The sequence below is a fragment of the Pagrus pagrus genome, assembly GCF_965226575.1.
Source record: "Pagrus pagrus genome assembly, chromosome: 16".
In the NCBI taxonomy this organism is placed as follows: domain Eukaryota; kingdom Metazoa; phylum Chordata; class Actinopteri; order Spariformes; family Sparidae; genus Pagrus; species Pagrus pagrus.
Window position 1 is genome coordinate 4,658,316 of NC_140200.1, and position 23,358 is coordinate 4,681,673.

Below are 23,358 nucleotides of genomic sequence, written 5' to 3' on the forward strand. Positions count from 1 at the left end.
GAACGATGACCGTCCCTCCCTGGAAAAGTTAACATCTAAGAAGTGTGATTTTTTTTCTATTTACTGTAAAGTTGAGAGTTTTAAACTTTTTGGTGTAGATGTTGAAATTGGTATCTTGTCGCGGCGTCTGTCGCACTGACTCAGCCATTCAGATGAGAGAACACACCGAGTGTAACATCTTCAAGGCATTAATCATGGTCTATTGCGGGCTAACATCCATCTCTCTTCCTCCGGCTTGGTTCAGATTTAGTCAGTGTCAAACTCTGCTGTTTTCACGCTGAGAAAAATCGCCTGTCTTATTCCAGCACAGCTTTGCTTCATTTTACACCGTTTATCATGCTGAAAGCTGTTGTTTGCTGTGGGAAATTTCCAAGTAATATTGAAACCGTGGAGCACAGATGCTTTATACACACATTCAAGTTTTGCTGTGTTGGTTGAGACTAAGCCGTGTCTTTGTGTGTGTGTGTGTCTCTCTCTCTTTGTGATGCAGGAGATGGAGGAGAGAATCCAGCATTTTGATACATTCCTGTGAGATGGAGAGAATACCTACTGTATCAGGTAGATCCTGAACACCCTGGGACCACAAAGAGACACATAAACTGAGTGAGAGAGAAAGTGAAGGAGCTTCTGAGTCCGGCCCTCAACACAAAAAAAAACAAAAAACACACACAGTAAGGAAATCCGGTGCCCCTCCTCTCGCCGGGAGGTAACGTGACAAGGACAGAGACATTCAATGGTGCTATCGTCTCAGGAACCTGGCCAGATCCAGACCCATTCTACACAACCAAACCCCTGGAGGTGTGTCAGTCACACACGCGCACACACACCGACGGTGACGGGCAACTCTGGTGCTACTCGGGTGCTATCCTTACTTTTATCCATGCTGCTCTTGGGATTACTTCTTAACTTGGATGACTAGCAAAACCAACAGATCGGGTGATGTCATATCGCAACCTGGCCGCTTCTTCTCTGTGGAGCAGGCCACGCATACACACTCATACATACACATACACACACACACACACACACCCTGACGCCATGCATTTCTGCAAAACAAACAGCAGAAATGCACACACACTCACTCAGATCCTCACCAGCAGAAGTGTGAAAGCAGAGTGGCGCGAGGAGATGAGGACAGATAATGTTCTGAATCACTGAGCTACATTGCTGAGCCCATCTCGCCCTCGAGCGGAACGCTTCGTCATTGGCCTGTTGTCACCATGCTATTACACGGCTCTTTTTTTCCTGCCATTTAAGCTACTTGATTAGTTCAATATCTGAGCCACAGCTAAGGATACTCACCAAGATCATAGGTTTACAAAAAAAAAAGTTCTGGTGGGAACACAAACTGGTTGAGGTTAGCACAGCAGGACTAGAAGCGATTATGTCCTCTTCAATACAGCGGTCATCAGGTATGGGGGAAAGCTGTTAGCCTCCTCGGTGTTAGCGTAGCGTCGCCTGTTTGTCACCTCGCTCCAAGCATTCGCCTCTGGCATTCACAGTCTTAGCAGATTGTCATGTCCTGAGTAGTTTGTGGTAGCTGAGCCCCCTCCCTCCCTTCCCTCACTACGTTCACAGTCTGAATGTTTTCCCTCCCCGCTCAAGCTGTGCCCGCCAGTTGATTTTCCTACCGACACCCCGGCTGGGGAACTGGAAGCAGTACAAATTGGAATGCGTCTAGAGTTTGCACTGCCTAGTGTGTGCCTTATTAAAAAACCTCATATGAAACTGATATATTGAGAGGGATTTGTTTTTAATTTACTTTCTCGTTACAAATGAACAAGCTCCAAGTTGGGGTGGGTCTTAACCACTGAGGTCACAGTGACCTCGAAGCAAAAAAATATCTCAATGTTAGGTTGTTTAAATCATATCTTGGTTACACATCTACAATCTTGGCCAAAAAACTAACTAAAATCTGAGGAATCAGAAAGGAATTTTAGATAACACTTCTCTGGCTGTGTCGGTGTCTGGCCAGATACGTCTCAAGCACTTGAATTGTTTTTACGATATTTAAATGTATTCACGCCCTGTTAAACCCAGACCTGTTAGGGAGGTCACTCTCCACCTGAGCAGGCAGCAGCAGGTGTGCGAAGAGGTTGACAACACCAGCTTTTTCTTCAGTTTTTCATATGCAAAAACGTAATGATGCGAGTCAAATGATTTACCGTGCCAAGTGTTATCCCACTCCCTCAGAAGGTGCTGACTTAACGGTGCCTGTTCACACGAATTCTGTTTGGACTATGAAAATGTTCTATTAGATGGTCATAACAACTTATGTATTATGTTGTGTATTTGATAATTATTTTTTACGGCTCTTTTTTATACAGTGCTTTGCTTGAGTTGAGATTGCTTTTGCATGGGTTGTAAATCCATAATGAACAAGGCCATTCTAGGCAGTGCCCGTCACTAAGGTGTATAAAGCATTACATGAATTATTTTTTTTTAATTATTTTTTTTCCTCTTGTTAAATGCGTGTATCGACTTTATGGGTTTATTTTATTCTGTTTTTCTCAACACCAGGTGAGAGAAGCTGGACTCTAATCTGTGGCCAACTTTGTATATCTTTTCTGACTGCAGTAAATGGAGGTATTTACTGAAGCTTTATAAAAGGTTTTCATGGCATTTTATGCCGTGTAGACTGGTGAAGGCCCCTTCTTTTCTCTCAAAGCACTCTTGTCCAATCCTCAAACCTCTTGGTGCAACTCTGACCCCAGCTCACCTCTGCCTTTTTCTCAAATTCTAGGTGACAAAAAGCAAAAGACCATATGCAAACTGGCAACGACAGGTTAGCACTTGGACTACTGCAGAGAGAATAAAACCAATGCTACCTCAGCTTAATTTATTTTAATGCGAAAACTGTTTACTGGGTACAAACACAGTATTTCCCTCCCCCCAGAAATACTGTCGCAACATCTACAGTACCATCGAAGGTACCAGATCAGTGCTACCACGGCTGCTGCAGTAATCCAAGAGTTGTTTATATCTCTCTGATTGTTAAGTATGTTTGCATTTGAGCCAGATGATGATTGCATAAATTTTAAGGATATTTCATGGACTGTATATTTTATGCTTTAGTTTCAGGTTAATTTCTACTGTACCTTGACACTGAGGAGATAATCCTAGTTCCGCTCCTCTTTCATATTATCAACCCCATACTTTGTTAGAAGCTATAGAGAGCATTTTCTGCCTCTTGACACACTCGCCTTTGTTTTTTTTTGTTAAATTTCAGTTTGTTTTTTGCAGATTTTCATCTCATGATTCTGATTATTTATTATTAAAAACATGTTTTACACCTAATATTCAGTAAATTGTCTTTTTGTACGTTTGAAATTTAACGAATCGGGAAGCGTCACGTGTCCGTTTTAACAGTTTTTGCTGAATTTGCGTAGCGTTTGTGTAGCAGGTTTTATTTGGCGTGTACGGGGGAATAAAGGGTTTACAGGTCACTCAGGTTCAACACGCGACAACATGCCCTTTCAACCTTTTCTATTTATTTTAGTGTTCTGGTGTTTTCTTCGTTAAAGTGGTTACAGACTATGGCATACTGGAAGAGACTAACATTAGGACTGAAGTGATATTTAAATAAAAACGTAGTGACCGTCTAACAGATCCCAGGAAGAGAAAACAGGACCAGACTAACCTTCTTTTAATGTTTTTTCCACTTTGTCTCCACTTTCTGCCAAAAGAGTTATTTTTTATGAATTTTAAAAACACATATGGAAATAAAATGTGGGTAGTTAAATGTCATACATTGTGATATTCCTTTCTTATTATAAATTGTAGCCAGTTTGGACTAACAACCAATTTTTGTCTGGTAGTTGAGACTACGTAGTCCAGTATGCAGAAGGAAAGGGTTTGTTCTATCCTGAATTACTTTGTTCTTCCCTATTTTTCACAGTTGCTTTAGTCGAGACTTTTTCCATAGCTTTGTCAGTTCTGTTCGTTTGTGTATTTTAACACACCTGTTCGCAATTGTTACGTTAGTGTAAGTTATATTTGAAATGAAACATTTACTGTATTTCTCAAATAAACTGCTGTGATATACTTGAATAAAGGTTCAAACTGTAAATTTCAAGTGTTGATTTTTCTTACAGGAAATTTTAGACACATGGTTAAATCCACACCTGTAGGTTCAGATTACCTGTTGAAAAGTGCAACAAGGGAAAGATAATTTTGGAAGCCATTTAGTTAATTTTATATGAAATTAGAAGCCTTTGAGAGACTTTGAGATGGGGCTGGGCAATATATTGATATTGTGATATGGCACTAGTGTTGTTTTTCGGGTTTTAAAGCTACATAATGTAGAAAGTGGAAATTTGTTTGAACACCACTGTTGTAAATACAAATCCCAGATCTGTAACAGTCTCAGACGTAATGTAGGGGCCAACTACAAACAAATCATTACATCACAGCATTGTTATGTGTTGAGAGCTTGTATCTTTAAGTAAACGTGTGTAACGCTGTGATCATATCCTCTCACTGACGTTACAAAGTGCAGAAACAAGTGATGGGGGGGCAGAGTGGCTGAGACAGAGACACCATTCATCCTGCAACAAGACAATGAACCATCACAGTGATTTTGAAGCTTTTTTAAGGTATAAAGTTGTGATAAAGGCTGCATTAAATTATTCATGATGATTTATCAAAAATCTCATTGTGTTAATATTCTGTATCAATATCGTATTTGGTCAAAAATATTGTGGTATGAGTTGTGTCATAGTGCTTTTAGGGTTTCAAAATATATAATTGTGATAGTTTTCATATTGCCCAGCCCTATATTGAGATGTGAATAAACAACTTACCTGTATAAAGAGTGTTTCTTTGAGAAAACAAAGAAAAAATACTTTACTATACCCTTCATTCATTAGACAGCACACCAAAAAAAGACTTAACACTGTTATGTTCTGGTATATGTATTAGGTTTCAATAATAACAACTGTTAATTTCTCCTTTTTGGGTACAGATTTACAGACATACCATTTTGAATCCAACCTATCAGTTTTTTTTTCTAAAAACATTTATACAGAATTGCCTTCAGGTTTTTAAAATATACATATTTCCTTCCTGTATTTACAGAATACCAACCCAACATTATTTTGTGGGTTGCAATGAAAACATTTGTATAAAACAAAAAAGAAGGTGGGGGGAGGGGGATCAGATGAAAGACATAAACCATGGATCAACAGATAAATGTCTATGATAACAGTCACGGGTGGTTATTGTGCTTTTTTCCGGAGGAACTGTCCCAACTTGAGCATCTGATCAGACGTCTGGAAGGATGAATTCCCTCTCTCTCTCCGAATGTAATGCTGTCTTTGTCCCAGAGAGCAAGAGAGAATGAATCAAACGGGAAATAAACAGGCCAACCTTGCACTCCAGATGATATCTCAATCAGGCTGGAACAAAAAATAAAGATTTTCTCTCTTTTTAAACCCCACCTGACCCAGATTTTATGGTTTTTCCTATGTTTAGCAAGCCATTACAAGAACCGGGTTACACAGAGTTCAAAATCTGCTTTTAAAATCACCTCATAAATCTCCTCTCTCAGGAGGGAATTTCACTTCCTGATACAGTGGAGAGAGAAGAAATGCGTCAAATCAACTGATAAAGAGGAAAACAGTCGGTGGATTCCCTTCCTTCACTTTTTCCTCCTGTCCTGTAGATGTCACTACTGAAAAATGCTCGTACACCAAAAAGAAACTGCTCGATAATAAATGACTATGAAACCTACACCTGTCGAACATAACTCTGAAAAAGGGACAAAAGTCGAGACCCGCAATGGCTTTCACTGTGCTGAGTCAGTAAAGAAATATGGAGGTGATGAGTTTACAGAGATCGGGAAAAGACGGAACTGAATCAATGACGACTTCATCAAAAACAAAGGAGTTTGTAGTTTACTAAGAGGGCCCCTGTGCCTGGATGGATGAACTACTACCATGACACATACAGTACTGGAGGTTAGGCATCGTCACCTGACATGGCTGAGTAGTTGAACATGAGTACATTCTGCACAGGGCTTTTTTTTGGGGTGGGGTTCGGACAGGTAACAGGGTAGATGGATGCTGGCGTCAAGTCCAGAGGTCTCTGACCGACCGGCTCGGCCCTAAGCTGCCGTCGCACATCGTCCCACAACCTGGAGCTCAGCTGGTGTTTGGCGTCGACCCGGTGTGATCGGCCACCCCTCAGCCGCTCTGAATGTACTTTTTGATTACCACGCAGCCGTGTCTGAAGAGCGGGCAGGGCAGCGACTGCAGGAGAGTCCAGGCGTTGGTGCACGGGTCGAAGGTCTCCATGTTGCCGAGGGCCGGACCCTCGCTGCTAACGATGCCTCCTGTGGCGTAGATCTTCCCGTCCAGGATCACAGCGCTGCAGAGACAGACAGTTAGGATTTGATTAGAAGTCCAATAGCACCTCTCATGTTTGTCCTTTAAATATGAAGCTACAGCCAGTGGCCCGTTAGCTTAGCACAGACTCTGAACTGAGGAAAACAGCTAGCCAAGTTATGTCAAAAGATAACAAAAATCGTCTTGTAAGCACAGCTAAATTTATAAATTATATATCTTGTTTACTTGTCAAAACTTTGGCTTTACTTGGGGTTAGGTTTGAGATGTTTTTCACTGTTTGACAGCTGTTGTCTGGCAGCCGGTAGACATTCCAGGATGATAACAGTTGCAGCCAAGAAATAATCTGTCATAGTCATGGTGTTTGTACAGACCAGACAAACTAGACACGAGTTCATTACAGAGCATTAGAGGTGCCGATTTTAATACCGTATGAAGAAGCTGCGTTAGCTTATTCCCTTTGTTTTCCCAGTCTTTGTGCTAAGCTAAGCTAAACTGTTGCAAACCATAGCTGTATATTTCCCAAAAAGTCTATTCCTGTAAGATTTTCAGCCATTTCATGTATTCACAAACATTATGTTTTTATTCTTAGTGGCGGAGTCCGCCATTCCTACTCAGCTGACCTACCTATCTAATCATGAGGGGATTCACAGAAAGCGACGTAATCCAGTGTTCCTGCTATCAGTCTCACTGCTTACTGTTCACTCTCTTAAATCTGCAGCAGAGCTGTATTAAGTTACTGCTTATGCAAACCCAACGTTTTCCTTCTGCCGCTGCTTCAAATTAAAAGCACCGACTATTAGGAACAAATCATGACAGAGAGGCTGCATCAGGAAGATAAGTGGGTGAGAGCAAGTGTAAGCTAATGTGGTTTTGATATTAGATAGCTATGACTCACAGCAGGAACATTGTTCTTCTTGTTAATCGTGATAAGACAACAAAGCTAGACAGAAGACAACATCTTCCTGAACATGCTGATCGTCACGCTGGGGGCTGAGATTGTTTCTCATCATTCACACATGCTCTCGACGTGGCCAACAAGGCTACTTTGTAAGGTAGGGGGAAAAACACACACACGCATTGCATTCCCTCTCGAGGGCGAGAGAGAAAAAAACTAATGAAAAAGCAAATATCTGTACAAATGTGCTCATTTGATATGAGAAACAGAAACAGGAGTTTGTGTGCGGAGAGGATTAAAACTTGGGCTGTAAGCTGATTAGGGCTTTGTACTCCTATTGGGGTTTGGAACGATCTGCATTTACATAAGGTGCACGCTCAAATACACACACATGCTCACAGAGCGAACAACATGCCGTCCTATTGCACAAATTCACAACACAGTTGGGACTGGAAAAAAAAAAAAAAGATTATTACATAAAGCCTAAATCTACTCAGAGAGAAAGCCGCACAGCTGATCCAAAATGGAGAGAGAGAGCGGCGGGCAAAGCCTGGAGCTGCTCGTCCTGATAAACAGAGGGGAGGTGCGGGCCTGCGGAGGGCCGGGCGCAGCGAGGGGAGAATATCAGCTCTCCTGCACGATGACCCTGCTAGACTTCATCTTGTGTCTAGGAGCATGCGGGGCAGATAGTGCTGTTTCTGAGTATTTTTAATGCGTCTCTCGCTTTCGGCAGCTCAGTGTGTTTGTTGTTCTCCTTTCTCCTGCATCCCCTTCCTCCTCTCGTGTGTCAGACTTAGTTAAATGTAGCAGAACAGCTGCCTGCCGTGTGCTGCAGCAGCTTATCAATAACTCTGACAACATGATTTATGTTATACATTCTCCACATAAGATCACTGTCTGTAATTGCCTCCCAAATGTATTTCGTGCATGCTTCTTTCTTTCTTTCCCTTTTTTCTCAGCTTCTGCACACACACACACACACACACACACACACACACACACACACACACACACACACACACACACAAAAAAGGCTCGGGCCGGAAAAACAGTGGGTTCATTATCCAGGAAACTTCACACCTCAGTGACTTGGGCTGACGGGTATATTAGGATGTGATCCCACTGTTGTTAATTTTCATTTATCTCACTTTATCAGCCATTATGTGATCACAAGCGGTATAAAAGTTCCAGGTGTCGACTAACGTTTCCTGTTTTCTTCCTTATTACACTCGCAAAAAAACAAAATACTAATATGTCACAGTGTTAACTCCGGATAAAATTGAGCGATTAAAGGCTTCTTTGAGAGGAAGTTGATACAATCAAGCGTTTTTTTTGTTTTTCAAACAGATTTCTTTGTCTCCCTCAGCACGACAGACAGCGGCGGTACTGATCAGGCAATTTTATAAATCAAGCCTGCGATTCAGAGAAAGCAATTTTTTCCAGCGAGAGATAAGTTTCACAACCTCAGTGCATTGTGTCGGAGACATTTTCAGCCCACAATTGGCTTTGTTTAAGTTTTAATTAACTGGCCTGAATACATTTTCCCTGTGCAACCGTTTACCTGTCTCATGACACAAAGACTGACAGACTGAGCTCGAGTTTTGCATTATTATTTTTTGAGGCTGTGTAATTTCTTAAGCCTCCCACAAAACCTGTAATTTGAGCTTTTGAAAAAGAAAAAGAAAAAAAATCTCTAAAATTCCACACCGGGGACTTAAATCACACGTGGCGCCGCTACGTTAATAATCTCTTACCTGCAGAACTGCCGAGAGTGATTCATGTTGGGACCAGCCTTGATGTTGCCTTTGTCTGGGTCATAGATAGTGGTGGCTCGAGCGTAGGCTCCTCCCAGGATGAATATAAAACCATTTAGACTCACTGCAGGGGCGTATTTGTTATCTAGAGATACAAGAGGAAGAGAAGAGAGAGAGGAGAGATGTTTGTTAAAGGAGAGCTATTGTTTGAATGTCACTCTCACACGCAGCAGAAATTTCCATTCTGTATAATGGCATCAATTTGTTTGGTTTTGTTCATTTTTTTTTTTTTGCTCCCCCTGTGGTCCCCTGGCCTCATGCAAAAAATCATCATCAACATTCTCCTTATCACTTTATAGATGTGCCATTCACAAGATTGCATTGGAAAAAAATCACACACACACACACAGGATGGATGGGAAACGAGTGAAAAGGCAGAGTTCATAAATCCTTGTGGCTTTATTGGGTTCTGCTCAAAAATATGTTTGGGCTTGGCAGCAATATAAAAGAGTTACCTAAGTCCCAATAATTCACAATTGCATTACGCTCCCTGGCACATCCATAGATTCACAGGAGAAAATAAAGGAAAAAAACACACTGCGCACATGTATTGGAAATACATGAGTGAACAGGTGGGGTACTGCGTTCTGTATAATTCAATCTGATACAGTATATAGCACATGAGGAAAACAGAGGCATTGAAGCAGCGCCACTGTAGAATTATAGATGATGGGAAACAAAATGAAACAGTGGTTTGTGCGGAACGATGCCATTGGAAACCTGCAGCTTGCAAGCAGCGGCCCTGCTGTGTGGGAAGAGGAAGTGTATTTCAAACTCGGGGCAATTTCTCTTGAGCAGACTGCAGCTGGCCAATTTACAAGCAGCATGAATAATGCACAGACACTTGGCCATGAGCCGCCGTCCTAGCTGTTTTCTGCCACAATGAACGGACATCCCTCATTGGAGAAGGGCAGCAGGAGGAGTAACGTCTGACGCCTTAATAATGGCGGCGGAGGGCCTGAAAAAAAAACTTGTGTGCAGTCAAACCCCCTCCCTCTACCGTTCGCCTTTCCCCTCAGCTGCTAATAGGAGTCCGACATGTTTAATTAACGAGCCACCTCTGGAGGCAAGAGGTGCTTCTGCTGCCCCCTCGGAGTGACAACTCTGAATGAGCTGCACTGCATTATGTTTTTCAGCTACTGCACTTCCACTCAGTGTTTTCTCACAACAAAACTCGGCGCCAGATGACTTTAAACCGTGTACGGAAAGATGCAGACGCGTTATTTTTCGTCGGATTTATAAAGCTGCGTGTGTGCGTGGCTCTGTTTTCCAAAAACATTAATCACTTGCACCTGCACGAGCCTCATTTCCCCCTCCCACAGTTAGCCATAAATGTAGGTAGAAAACATGCATAAACATCCGTTTGTGAATCGATATTCTACCGCTCATTAGACCTCACGATGAGAAAGAAAAAACAAAGTGCAATTTAACCAATTGTGTCGCATCAGCGATGTTCTCCAGCGGCGCCAGAAGCAGCTGTGACTACGTACAGGACTGAAACAAAGTGCTCGACAATTCAAGACAAAATGAACAGAACATAAACAGAAGGCAAAAGTAAAGAAAACAACAAATTAATCAGTGGAATAGCCGAATGTAAAATTAGGTTTACAAATGTGCATTTGATTGACAAAATGCTGTGTGGACTGCCAACATAAAATCACAATCCATGAAATCGGCAAACAACACAAACAAGCGATGTTTCACTCCGATGTTACGTCTCTTATCTGGTTGTCAATTCAGCTGGTGCGTCTGGTCTGAAGCCTGCATGATATTTCTTCATATTTCTCTTTAATAAATACCAGTTAACGTGTGGGAGATGGATTTTTGTTGAGTGGGTTGTGTTTATGTTGGAGCCAGACCGCTACTTGATTTTCGGATGATTTGCCAACGCAGATACCGACACTGGGGAGTAAAGAAATTCCGATTTCGAAATATCGGCCGTTACACGCACATTTTGCAATGATCCCTCACATATGGTTAAGGAGAAGGATTTTAGGGAAACTGGCTGTCTGCATTTAACCCGTCTCAGAGGAGCAGTGTGAAGCGCTTCCTATTACCACCAAAGATTATTACACAGATTTTGACCTGAAAGTGATGTGAGAGGTAAAGTCAGGGGAGCGCCAACTGACTGTGTAAAATATCGACGGTGCTTCAGCGTCTGAAATTTAGGGTGTGATGTGGTACCGGCATTCTTTATAATGGCCAGCAGGGGGCACTTGTCTTCAAAAAGAAGTCCGGTGGCATGTAAGCTTATGAGAAAATGACCCTACTTCTCACGCCGTGTATTACCTCTGTAAACAGTTTCCTGTTGATCTGCAAGTGTTTATTTTGGTCCTGTTTAGAGTGAAACAGACGATGATGCAGGGGACGCTTGAGAGCGTGACTAATGCTAAATCTTGGCTTCAGAACAGCAGTCGGCGAACCGACGTCACCGGTAAATCATGATTCATCTGCTCGTGTGCACGAACGTATGTGCAAAATGTGATGTTGTGATATTTCGGCACAAAGTGATGAACTGACTGACAGGAAAACAATTAACTTCAGCCTCTAAATTACTTCTCGCCGTTTTTCATGTGTCACACGACCACGACGCAGTCCTCTGCACACGTACTGAAATCCAATCTGAACTTCCACGGTAACCATCTGAGGCTTCATTTTCTACCCTTGAGAAACAAGTTGCCACTGATTGGTCCCCCTCACATTCAGCCTGACGTGTTTATTTTCTTCTTTTTACCTTCTTCATCTCATTGATATGCCGCTGCCAGTCTCTCCGAGCGTGCCCGCGCCCGTGTTTGTGTGTGTGTGTGTGCCAGCATAAGCGTGTGTGTACATGATGTTTTGTGTTAGGTCCCATAAACACAGAACACTCATTTCTCTCTGCTCGGCGCCTGAGGCAGAATAATAACAGGATGCTCTCAAAGGAAAAACCTTTCTCTCTATTTTCCCCACAGAAACTCTCACCGTTGCTTCCTGCCTCGCTCTCTCGTGGACTGGCGGTAAGCAGCGGGTTTGAGAGCTTGGAGGAGTACCAGGCAGGTGTATCGCATTCTCATTTGGGCGAGCCTCAAAGGACCGCTGTCGGGGTTCAGCGTCTCTCCGCCACTTTGCTTTTGCACTTATCCCCACGGCCTTCGACCGAAAACGAGCCCTTTCTGCTTAAACAACATCGAGATACAGTAAAGAATGCACAAGTATCGTCCGTGTCAGCTGAAAAACTTTCTTGTTTCGTGAGACGAAACCTTGCTACTCTTGAAGTCTAACCATGGTATTTGTCTGGGGGTTTTTTTCTCGCAGCACTGGAGGTTAAAAAAACTCGGCCAAGATTCCACAACTGACCGCGTTCTGCATGAAAAATGAATAAAGAGAAAGGGGAGGGGAAAAACAAGAGAGAGCGAAACAAGGTTTCAACACGGCAGCCGTGATAGAAGTACAGCTGTGCCTGCGGGGCAACACGGGCTGACGCAGCCTCTCACACTCTGATAAAACAGCTTAGTCACCAAGTCTGGGACCCCTCGGGCTGAGGGTCAAGGACAGGAAACAAGCGAGAAAACACACACCCGTACGCGCTGACACAAACACACAGCTATGATGAAATTTGTGTCTGCTGTCTAAACAAACACCTTGTTGTTCCCTCGCATCCTTTCCTATCTGATTCCTGCATCACCGCGGCAGATATCTGATTCTATAAAACCGGAACACTACCGTAGCGATAACAGTAACGCACACACCCGCGCACACACAAATATATAACAACCCACTCAATTATACCAATACTGTATACTGTACGGATCAAGATAAGACGGCTCTCTCTGATAAAGATGTTCAAACGGCAGTCGTCATCACAAAGCCGCGGCGCTACATGGAAATGTGCGGCATCCTCACCATGCTTCGTGTGTCCCAGCAGAGAGCACGAGGAAATAGGACAAAGAAGCTTCAGTTCTGGCTGCCAGATACTGGGATAAGATTACAACAAGGTAATTGGAGCAGCAAAAACTTTTTCACATGATATCTTTTTATGTGGTGGAGAATAAGAGCAGCCTGTGAAAGGGACGGACACAGAGGGTGATGGACACTGATTCGGTCGTCTCTCGCCCTTTCCCTTTCCCTCCCCTCTCCTTCCACGACAGTAATGGCGCTCTCTCGATCGCCGCGGCTCGTTCGGCTGCTACATCATTTCGCGTGAGTCATTGTTGTGCTGTCAATTTTCCCGATAGAGCAGTGTGGGCGCAGCGTTTTCTGCTCTCGGGGCCCCTGGAGCCGACCAGTCGATGGAGACCTGTCTGTCAGCAGGGGATGCACGCTGGGTGAAATGCTGGAGGTCCAGTGGGTCCAGTGTGTTTGTGTGCGTTTCCATGTGGATGTGCCTGAGAGGATGCTGAATGTGTGAGAGTGACTTTTTAAATTTGTTTTTCAAGGTTCATTTCACCCAAATTTTTGAAAAATAATTATGTATTTACTCACTCAGCTCGAGGGGTCTCTGATCAAGCACATGTCTGGTTTAAAAGGCCAAGACAACTTTTTTTTTTTTTTTTCTGAGTTACACACAGTTTTGGTTATTTCACATGAGACTCTGGTTTTTCTCTGTAATCTTTTCACTGGTTTGAAGTCGGCATCACCGACATCTCCTCATCTCCAGAATCAGAGCCCCCATTACTCCGAAGAACACTCTGAGCACAGTTTTGCAAAGGCGATTTCTTTTGTAGAAATGTCATAAAAACAAAAATATATCAGTTCTGACATTAAAAGTTCTTTATATGAGAGTTTGAACATTAAAGGTGCAATATGTAAGAATCTTAGTTGAATACATTTTTTTTAAATCCACAAAAATGAACAATAGAATGAAAAAAAAAAAGTCATTATGATATCTGTGTTGTGTTGCAAAGATATCTACTCGTTATCTCGCTAATCACTGTAATACAGTGCTCTGAGCTCATAGTTGGGACCGCTAGCTGTGCAGCTAATTGAGCTAACTCCCTAACAGCAGCTACGGTGAGCAGCAGTTAGCGGTAAATATGGCGATATGCTTCTCCCAATTTGTTTAGAGAATGAATTTGACAGGTGGTAAAATCTTACATATTGCACCTTTAATATAGCAGCAACCACACAAAGTATTATTTCACTTTGCAGTCCGTTTTAAAGGCATATTTAAAATCTGGGACATTTCTGGGGGCGTCTGGTCACCCTGTGCTAGATGGAAAGTCAGGGATCATCTAAGTCAACACCAGTCATCCTGACGGGAACACGAATGTTGCGGTAATCAATCCAATCGTTGTTGAGATAAATCAGGACAAATGTGGTGGACACACATGTTTTCATCCCTTGAGACAGGCAGCTAACATAGCCAGGAAACACACCAGAACAAAACAGAATCATTAAAATCTTTTTTTTTTTAAATCTTCTGTTGGATTTCAAGATGTAAGTTTAATCAAATGAGAAAATGAGTTACATAATTTAGCACTGACATCTGCTCTGTTCAGGAAGACTGTCTGGTTGAGTAAGAGTAATTTTTAAAAAGGGAGATGCAATGATGTGAGAGATTTGAATCCATGAAATGTAAAAAGTATTAAAAAAGCATTAATGTCACGAATTGTGAGAAGCTGAAGTTTCTGAAATAAAGAAGCAGATGGAGTGCGACGATGCGAATGAGATTTGAATCTTAAAACGAGGAGGCAGATTTTTATTAAGGATCGTAGAAAATGCACTCATATTGTGCCAAATGATATTGCAGTATGAATAGTGAGACCGACTCCTGCAGAGGTTTGTGGCTATTCCAGAATCAATCAATGCACAAACAACATTCCTTTCACCTCCATTGTGCCGCCGAGGAAGCAGGAGAGGTATTTCCAAACCTCGGCGTTGTGGTTATTTGGGTGAACTGACCTTTTGAGGAAAGCAATGAGCCATCGTAAATAGTTTAGTGCATGTGAGGGGGGCTCAATTACGCTCCCATGTTTGACTACATACTCTGCTCAGGGGACACATATCGAAGACAAAGGGAGGTATATACAGTAGATGAAGCTGCAGAGCCCCCCGCGCATCTCAATAGACTTGTTGAAGGGACTATTTTTGGCACGAGTAATATTATTTTTCACTCTGCGAGAGATAGGAAGTCAGTCCTGATAAGTGTTTGTGAAACCCATTTGCAGTTCATGCGGGAGACGGTCCATGCAGAGGGAAAACACACGCACACTCACGCCCTACACACATACGCCGACGCACACCAGCAGAAAACGCACACAGCTGTATTTGTGTCAGTCGATAAGACAGTGCTGAGAGACTGCGAGAGACGGTGGAGGGGGGGTGGGGATGAGTGCGTAGGGGGGGTGGGACAGAGAGAGAGAGAGAGAGAGAGAGAGAGATGAACACAGAGATTAGAGAGTGAGAGCGATGGAGGGAGGCAGAGGGTTGATCGAGAAGCGCTCCCCACCGGCTCACTAAAATCATCGCCGGCCCAATTTCACAGGAAGCACTAAACCCGTCCATTATCTCTTGGCTCGTTGGCTGTCAGACGCAGGCTCATCTACACCCTGACAGATGACGGTCTGTCTGTCTGCGTCTGTCCTCAACACACACACACACACACACACACACACACACACACACACACACATAAAAAGCACCAAGCATGCGCACACGTCGAGTAACCTCCCGGCTCGTTACATAATTCATGCACTGTGTACCTGTGCCCCCGGGGGGTGTATAGTTGATATGAGGTAAGGAGAAGTTGTGCGTGTCTGCATCTCCCTGCGAGTGTGTGCCTGCGTGCGTTCCTCACCAGACTTTTCTCTCATTCCTCCTCTGCCAGCTGCTCTGCCAGCCCTTTAATACCATTCAGCTCTCGCCCCAAACACCCGCGTTACATAATCATAATTTCCCTCACAGTAGTCTTGCGCTCTGAAAGAGGCACTAATGACAGAGAGCAAGTTTCTGGGCAACAGTGCTGAGGGAAGTGCCTCCGCGCTGCTGCTTTAATGACACAAGAACAACTTCTTGTCAGGAAACATTTGAATTCAAATGCATCTCTTTTTTTTTGACCCTGTGTTTCTCTCTGATGCCTGCTGCTCCGAGCGTCGCCGCGAGCAACGGTATGCAACAATTTGAGATCGTCATTCTCTTCTCTTTAAACGCAGCGTTTGGACAGCTCTGTGCCCGGAGACACACATCGCTGTGCCAACATCTTAAACGGGGTAATCCAGCGTCAAATATAGAATTTCTAATTGTGTGGAAAATTTATGAATGAATACAAACATGGATTCTTTTATGATTTGAAAATATTTATTTCCACTGCAGCTTTAATGGAGTAGTATGAAATGTTGGGAAATATGCTCGCTCGCTTTTTGCCGAGATGCTGCTCTCATATCTGTCTGTTAAAGAGGCAATATGTAAGAATATTCAATCAGAAATGTACTGAAATTATTAACAAAATGTTAAGAATTAGTATGATTTTAATTATAATTATAAGTCTTTGTATTGTGTTGCAGAAATGTCTACTGAAGTTAGCATGCTAACCAGCTAGCCCTACCTGTCAACAAAATCCTACTAGCGCTGTAAACACCAACACTCCCCTGGTCCTGAGCTCCCAGTCTGGACCGCTAGCTGCACGGCCAACTGAGCTAACAAGCTACAGTTAGCAGCAGTTAGTGGTTAATCTGGCGATAATCAGCCTCAAATTTCACCTGCAGACAAGAGAGCGGTATCAATCTTCTCATCTAACTCTCAGCCGGAAAGCAAGTAAGTGCCCTTTGGAAAATATCAAACTGTTGCTTTAGCCCAAGGATTTTCTATATAAATATATATATATATTTAATAGTGCTGTCCAGGCCCAAATGTTAAGCGAACAGACTCAAAGGATATGTTCAAATCAATAGCAATCATCGCTGTGCTGTACCTTTCAAGGATATATTTCTGTGAAGAAAACCAGGCGGTGGGTAGGATCTTTGCACTGGGAACACAGCTGTCAGCGATTTGAATCACGCAGAGTGCTACACTGTGTGTTTTTCCTGCTACCTTGGAGTTATGGCAGCTTGGTGAGAGTGTTTCTTCTGTTGCTGCGTCCTTCACAGGTCCCCGGTGGCTCCGGCTGGAATGTGGCTGCAGGTTTACGCGGTGAATAACTACAGAGTTCGGCCAATAACATGTCAGAAGCTGTGGTCCGACCCACCTATCATTTGGGCTATGGTCTGCTCATTATAATGACGGAGCAATGACATGGGAGAGGGGGGGTAATGGAACATACTGAGGAGGATGATGATGATGATGATAACGAGAAAAGAAGAGGAATGGAAAAAGGTCAGACGCGGACCACTGTTTTTTTGTTGTTGTTGCAATGGGTGTGGGTCAACATTTTCACTGAATTAAACTCAAATTATTTTTTTTCCCCCCAACACTGCCTGAGCACAAGGGACATCTTTAAGGACGGATTCCCTGTTTATGAGGCGCAGAGGGAACATGAAGCGCACACAAAACATGCAGCCTCATACAATACGGCTATTGTCTGACAATAATTTTCCTTTAAATGGCAAACAGGTGTTCCCGGTTTGGACAAGAGAAGTCAAGCACATGATATAGAAGGTGTTCAAGTGGGTAGAGTTGCGAGAACACTGTTGCTAGGTAACCGGGCGACCACAACGGAGGCCCCTCTTTGACGAGATAGCAAGATGTCAATGACCGAAGATTAAAAGAACGCATGAATATAAATGGTTAGACAGTGAAGCCGCTGCAGCATGTGTCTTTTTTCCAGCCTCGGTGTTACGCAACCGACAGAAAAAGCAGACATTAATATTCATGTGTTGAAGTAAAACAATTCAACTGTTAATACTCTTTCAAATGAGAAATACTACGGCATAATGAGGAAAGGGAAACCACACACTTGGGAATATCAAACCACAAACTGGTTTAAAAAAGGAAACAAATGCTCTGTCATAACACAAAAGGTGACGGCAACAATGGCAACACGTCCCCGGAGGGCACGACATCTCGACGCTGAAGTCAAGCTGTGAAAGAATGCACGCGTGAAACTGCGTGCGTGACACACACACGGTGGGTGCCGTCACCTGTCTCACCTATCATGGGTGATTCGATGAAGCTCCAGGTGTTGCTCTGCGGTACGTAGGACTGAAGGACGCCCGCCGAGCGCCCGGCCTCGTTCACGCCTCCGAACACGTAGACCTTCCCTCCGCACACCGTGGCTGCCGCGGAGTGGACCGGCTTAGGAAGAGGTGAGACCGTCTCCCACTGGTTTGTGATAGTGTCGTACCTGAAGGGCAAAAAAAAGGAGATTTATACATTTTTTTTGTACACCATTATAATAATTTCAACCTTGGATGAATAAGAGGAGACAGAGGTCAAGGTTCAAACTGACTGATAAGTAAAGCTTCCATTAAACACATCCTCTAGAGTCTCTAAATTACTGATATAATCTCTAATGACTCAAAAACTAACACTCTCCAATCACTCATTTACACCCACACACACACCAATCGTATGTAGAAAAACTAAAGTTCCCACTGCTCTGAATTCTCTGTGAAACGCTCATTTTGGCTGCGGGGCTGACAGATATAATTAGCAGAATGCCTACACCACCAGGGAAGATGAAAAAGACCAACCATTATGTACAATGACAGCAATTAAAGCAATTACACAAAGCAACATATGTTGGGAGCTACAAGCCATTAGTCTCTAGAGTTGGGCTGTGTGTCAGCGCTGAGCTCTTTGGACCTTTCTCGCTGAGCCCTCTTTGGCAGAGACTTCGACGCCGAGCCTCAAACTCAGCCGACCCAAACCGGCACAAACAGACGCAGCCAGATGAAAGGGGCCTGACACAATGGGCGGCGTTGCGAACAAGACACCGGCTTATGGGATTGTGCCCTTGTCAGAGGTTGAGAGTGCGTTTTTATGTATATTTTTTAAAATTTGCATTTATGTTCCGTGTGCGTGTTTAGACGTGTGTTTGTGCGTGTGTGTTTTTTGTTGTTTTTTCTTGTCCCGTGGCTCCATTAGCGTGGTGTGTTAGCGGCGTAATCCCGTGTCCATGGGCCACTGATCAAAGCAGCCGCGCCGACAGCCCTCCAGCTGGAGCAGGCCTCATTAAAGAGCCGCGTACGGATCCAGGATCTGTGATTAAAACGTGCATCCATTTAGACTACAGCGAGCCTTCTTGATCAAGGTTGTGTCTTTGTTATAGAAGAAAAACACCTTTGCATGAGAGGCTGCAGCCATTGTCCCAGAGGACAACAAACGGTGCACATTAAACACTTGAGGAAACTTTTCGTTATCACCAAAGACGTCACTTAGAGACAAGTGTTTTCTAAGTGACCTTCATTTTAGCGAGCACCTGTGTCTATTTCCTTTACTTTCTTTTACTTTCTTAGACACACAGGTGTCCACAGGTGTTTTTTTCCAGTCTACGGATGCTTTACTTCTGCAACTCCTATGGCATTTGATGTCGGCCTGAATTTCAATGACACCTGGAAGCGCTGGTCGCATCCAACTTCCTGTGAAGGCCGTTAGATAAAAAGCGTGGGAGGAGACGGGGGGAATTAGCCTTTGGGAAAATTTCCCTTTGGGGGTCCTGATAATGGTCTTGGCATCAGCTGCAGAGAGGATGGGTTTAATTCGACTGGCAGGCTGGGAGAGTGGTGACACAGAAGACACTCTTGGAAAGGTGGGCTCGAAACAGAGAGTGCCAATTAGCACTGTTTAAACAGGGACACACACTCACACACACACACACACCGGCACCAGGTTGAGTAAGTGAGCCCTGCTGAGAGAGCGAGGACTGACGCGTGCCTCATTCTCCGGCAGATGTAATTACCCCTTGGACCACATCGAGGGAGGTTCATAAATTTAAGCATCAGACGCTGCTGAGTGAAGCTGATTACTGGACAGACAAAAGGCCAGCAGGACTGCTGCAAACAGCTGGTCCTGATGAGAAAAGAAAACAACTGGAACAAATAAAGCACTTACTGTTAAAGTCAGCTGCGATATAAGACAGATGTTACGATGCTTGTCTGATTATTCTTACATCACTCAGATGGCTTTAAAATCTTAACAGGAGACCTGTTATGCTTTTTCTGTTCGCTGCTGACACCTGATCCTGAAACGCCTCGTCAGTAGTCCCGCCTTTACTTCCGCGACTTTGTGACATCACACGACGTCACCATGTCACACATTTGCATAACAGACGCCTGTATTCACGATAGAAGTGAAGCTGACTGGAAGCTGAAAACAAGACGGAGCCGATCGGAGGAACGGTGCGCGCTGCTGGTTCAGGCCATGTGTTTTTCAGCTTTTTTGAAATGAATGTTACATGCTCCAGTCATTCCTGTTATTCTTTCTTCCTCCCTTCTCTCTCAGGCGCTCCTGATCAGGTGAGTCGTGGGTGGCCCTGCCCCAAGAGGAGGCTGATGAGAAGGAGCCCTCCTCTCCCGATAATGCAGCTCTGACCATCTTGGAGTCTTTCTTGTTCCTTATTTTGTGCCCACTCCATTGAGGATGGAGGTCTGGCAGTCCAGTTTTCAAGGCTTTGTTTGTAAGTTTGGTTTGTGCAGTTTGTTTTTTAATATAGTTTAGGGACAGAAATTCTGGGTCCTACAGCCAACTGTGTGGCTGGCCCAGACTTTCCCATCCTTTCTGTTGTTCTTGGCCAGGCCTCCAGACTCCCATGGTTTTGGTTAATTCATTCTATTAAATAATTTTTCCTTTTTGCAAACTTATCCTTGGGTATGGGGTCCTCTTCAAAAAAAAATTGTTATCTCATGACACTTTTCAATTAGAGCATGTCTAAACTAACCAAGATTCCCCCACGAGAAGGCACTTGGCAACGAGAAACCCCTGCCTTTTAACAGGCAGACACCTCGCTGCAGACCCGGACTGTAGGTGGGCGGCCATCTGCCTTGACCAGTTTAGTTAAGAAAGAAAAGAGAGATCATTTAGCAGCTAAAGAGCCTGATCTTTCCCCCGGGAGCTGAAAAACAGAGCTACATCTACAGTGACTATGGGACTTATATGCAGCAGGTTGCCAGAGACATGACTCCAAATGAATGCCACTGTTGCTGGATGTGTGACTAGGAACCTGTTCGCTAACACAATCGCTGCAACAACTTCATAAGGGGTGTTAAAATCTCAATCCTGTGTTCTTAAATCAGAGAGAAAAGCAAAGAAATCTATCGTGCAATTAGAAGTGCAGTTCTAACTTTGTCAGATAACAGTGTGCTCGTGTGAGCCCCCATTTCATTTTAAGGGCCATTAATGTAAACATGACATGGCCATCACGCAGTGGAAAGGGTCAGCAGTTCTGATTAAGACGAACACGTGCAGGTCAGAAGAGACTCAACGTCTCAGGCAGGAGCAGAGGTCACGAATCTGACTGAATTCATTATACTATCAGGTATTTAATATGAGCTGCGACATTAGGACCGACACTAAAAAAAAACATCCTCAGAGTGGGTGTATATGCTTCGATTATATCTCCGAGGCGGAGGAGACGGAGGGAGGAGAGAGACAGAGAAACAAAACACTGCGCTCATTACATAAACAAAGACCATGTCTCTGCTCGTCTTCTCTCTGAAGCCTTCCGTCAGACGGAAAAGGCAGACAGGGCTCTTTCTTTGTCGCTAAGACACTGTAGGAGTTTATCCATCAACATGTTGCGCTGCATCGATTGCTTTTTTTAAAAAGTGTTTATACACAAAGACTGATCACCGCATGGAGCCATGTAATCGGCTGTAGCTCCTGACAGGGCTCGTTTCATCACGCAGGGAAAATCATCTCGAAAATGTGGCTGCGGGGTTACAACAGAACAAACAATGAAGGATTGTTGCTCTTTTGTGTCGGCGGAGAGACGGAAAGAAAGACGGATAGGAAGGGTAGACAGAGATTGGGAATGAATGAATGAAAGAGGCAGGCCATGCTTTCGGGTAGATTTGCCTCTGAATATGTTATCTGGACAAAGGAAACTATGTTAATGCTCACGGCACACACTGTGACCGACAACGAATCAGAGCTTCAATCTGATGTCAGCCAGGTGTAACAGTGACCCATGCAATACGAACGTTTCCCCGGCCTCTACCCGTCTGGATAAGAACATAATGTTCATGATAGCCATAATGTTCAATGCACAGTCACACCTGCCATGTTTGTTGATGTTGACAGCAGACAGATTTGCCATCCTCTCACCTGCCTGCTGGCTCTGCATAGCGCGCATGAAGAATTAAACCTTATGCCAGTCAGCAGCCTACATTCTGGAGAATATATATACACTGAATACCAGGTGTTAAATACAAGGATGGGGGTAGACTTGGGTGCATTTTCTGAATACACATCAACCACATATTTATTGATTGGTGGCTGTCTGGCTCCCTACAGTACTTCTGCACTGCTAACTCAATATGAGCCTGAGTGTAAGTCTCTATTTAAGATATATATAAGAGGACTAGGCTCCTCGATCCGTTGGGGATCGTCTGAGCAAGCTCTTTATCTCCACTGATTTCATCCTGCATCTCAAAATAAAGCTGGAAGATAAGCTGCAATGTTATTCTAAAAAAAAAGGAAAAAAAAAGCCATTCCTGTCGTCTTCAAAACACTGGAACATGTCTCCGGACGTGGGCTCCACCAGCTAAGTGATGACGAGCCGAGGAAATGTGGCGCGCGAGCACAAATTGCCCCTCGAGCCCTCGCACGGTAACATTAAACAGGAAACACGCAGCCCAGTCAAAGACCATAAAAATTAATGGATGCAGCAAGGCGTATGGATTTGCTCGGTGACATTACGCTCCTGAAAGCCTTGCGTGTGTCATCTTGCTTTTCTCGGCCTGCGATGGAGCAGCACCAAGATGCTTTAGAACAGAGGAATAAATACGAAAAAGCGTGAGTCAGTAAGTCAAGACGGTATAAAATAATGGCTGCACTACGGAGGATGACTGAAAGTGCAGAACTCATCGGTAATAGCTGATTTTTTTTGCAAGTTGTTGGCCAATGCCTGCCTCTTGAAGCTACTTTCCATCCTTTCCACCTACACACAGACCGACCGCATCCCTCTCTTTCACCCAAACAATCTAATCATGTGGAGGGGCGCCCGTGGCATCACAGTCAATTCGCTAATACGGTTACCTGCAGGGGGAGTGTGGATGATGAACCACACTGTTCTCCATACCTCTCTGTCTCTCTCTTTCACACACATACAATATGATAAACTATAATAGATGGGGCTGCCAGTCCTTGAGATACTGACACGGATCCATTTCCCCTGAGATACAAACTACAGCATACATAAAGTGAAAAAAAACACAGTGGAGGGCTGGAGGGA

At 43.8% G+C, this 23,358-nt stretch overlaps 2 protein-coding genes across 5 annotated transcripts in view; one reads left to right on the forward strand and one right to left on the reverse strand.

The window, feature by feature from the left end:
- The window catches only part of atad2b (ATPase family AAA domain containing 2B), a 66,890-nt gene extending 63,593 nt beyond the window's left edge, over window positions 1-3,297 (forward strand). Inside the window, exons 28-29 of one of the 2 annotated variants that reach the window (XR_014624499.1) lie at window positions 491-798; window positions 2,521-3,297. Coding sequence is in view for 1 of the 2 variants with exons in the window: in XM_084377908.1 (XP_084234034.1) it covers window positions 491-532 (42 nt within the window). In the remaining variant the exon portion in view is untranslated. Of the gene's footprint in view, window positions 1-490 lie in introns of both variants that reach the window. The other variant, XM_084377908.1, reaches the window with a different exon arrangement.
- Window positions 3,298-4,897: 1,600 nt separating this feature from the next.
- Window positions 4,898-23,358, reverse strand: part of klhl29 (kelch like family member 29) — a 200,748-nt gene continuing 182,287 nt past the window's right edge. For all 3 annotated transcript variants that reach the window (XM_084378088.1, XM_084378090.1, XM_084378089.1), the window contains 3 exons: window positions 18,116-18,309; window positions 8,994-9,138; window positions 4,898-6,366 (listed from right to left, as the gene is read on the reverse strand). In XM_084378088.1, the coding sequence (XP_084234214.1) occupies window positions 6,183-6,366; window positions 8,994-9,138; window positions 18,116-18,309 (523 nt within the window). In that variant the 3' untranslated portion in view covers window positions 4,898-6,182. The remainder of the gene's footprint in view (window positions 6,367-8,993; window positions 9,139-18,115; window positions 18,310-23,358) is intronic.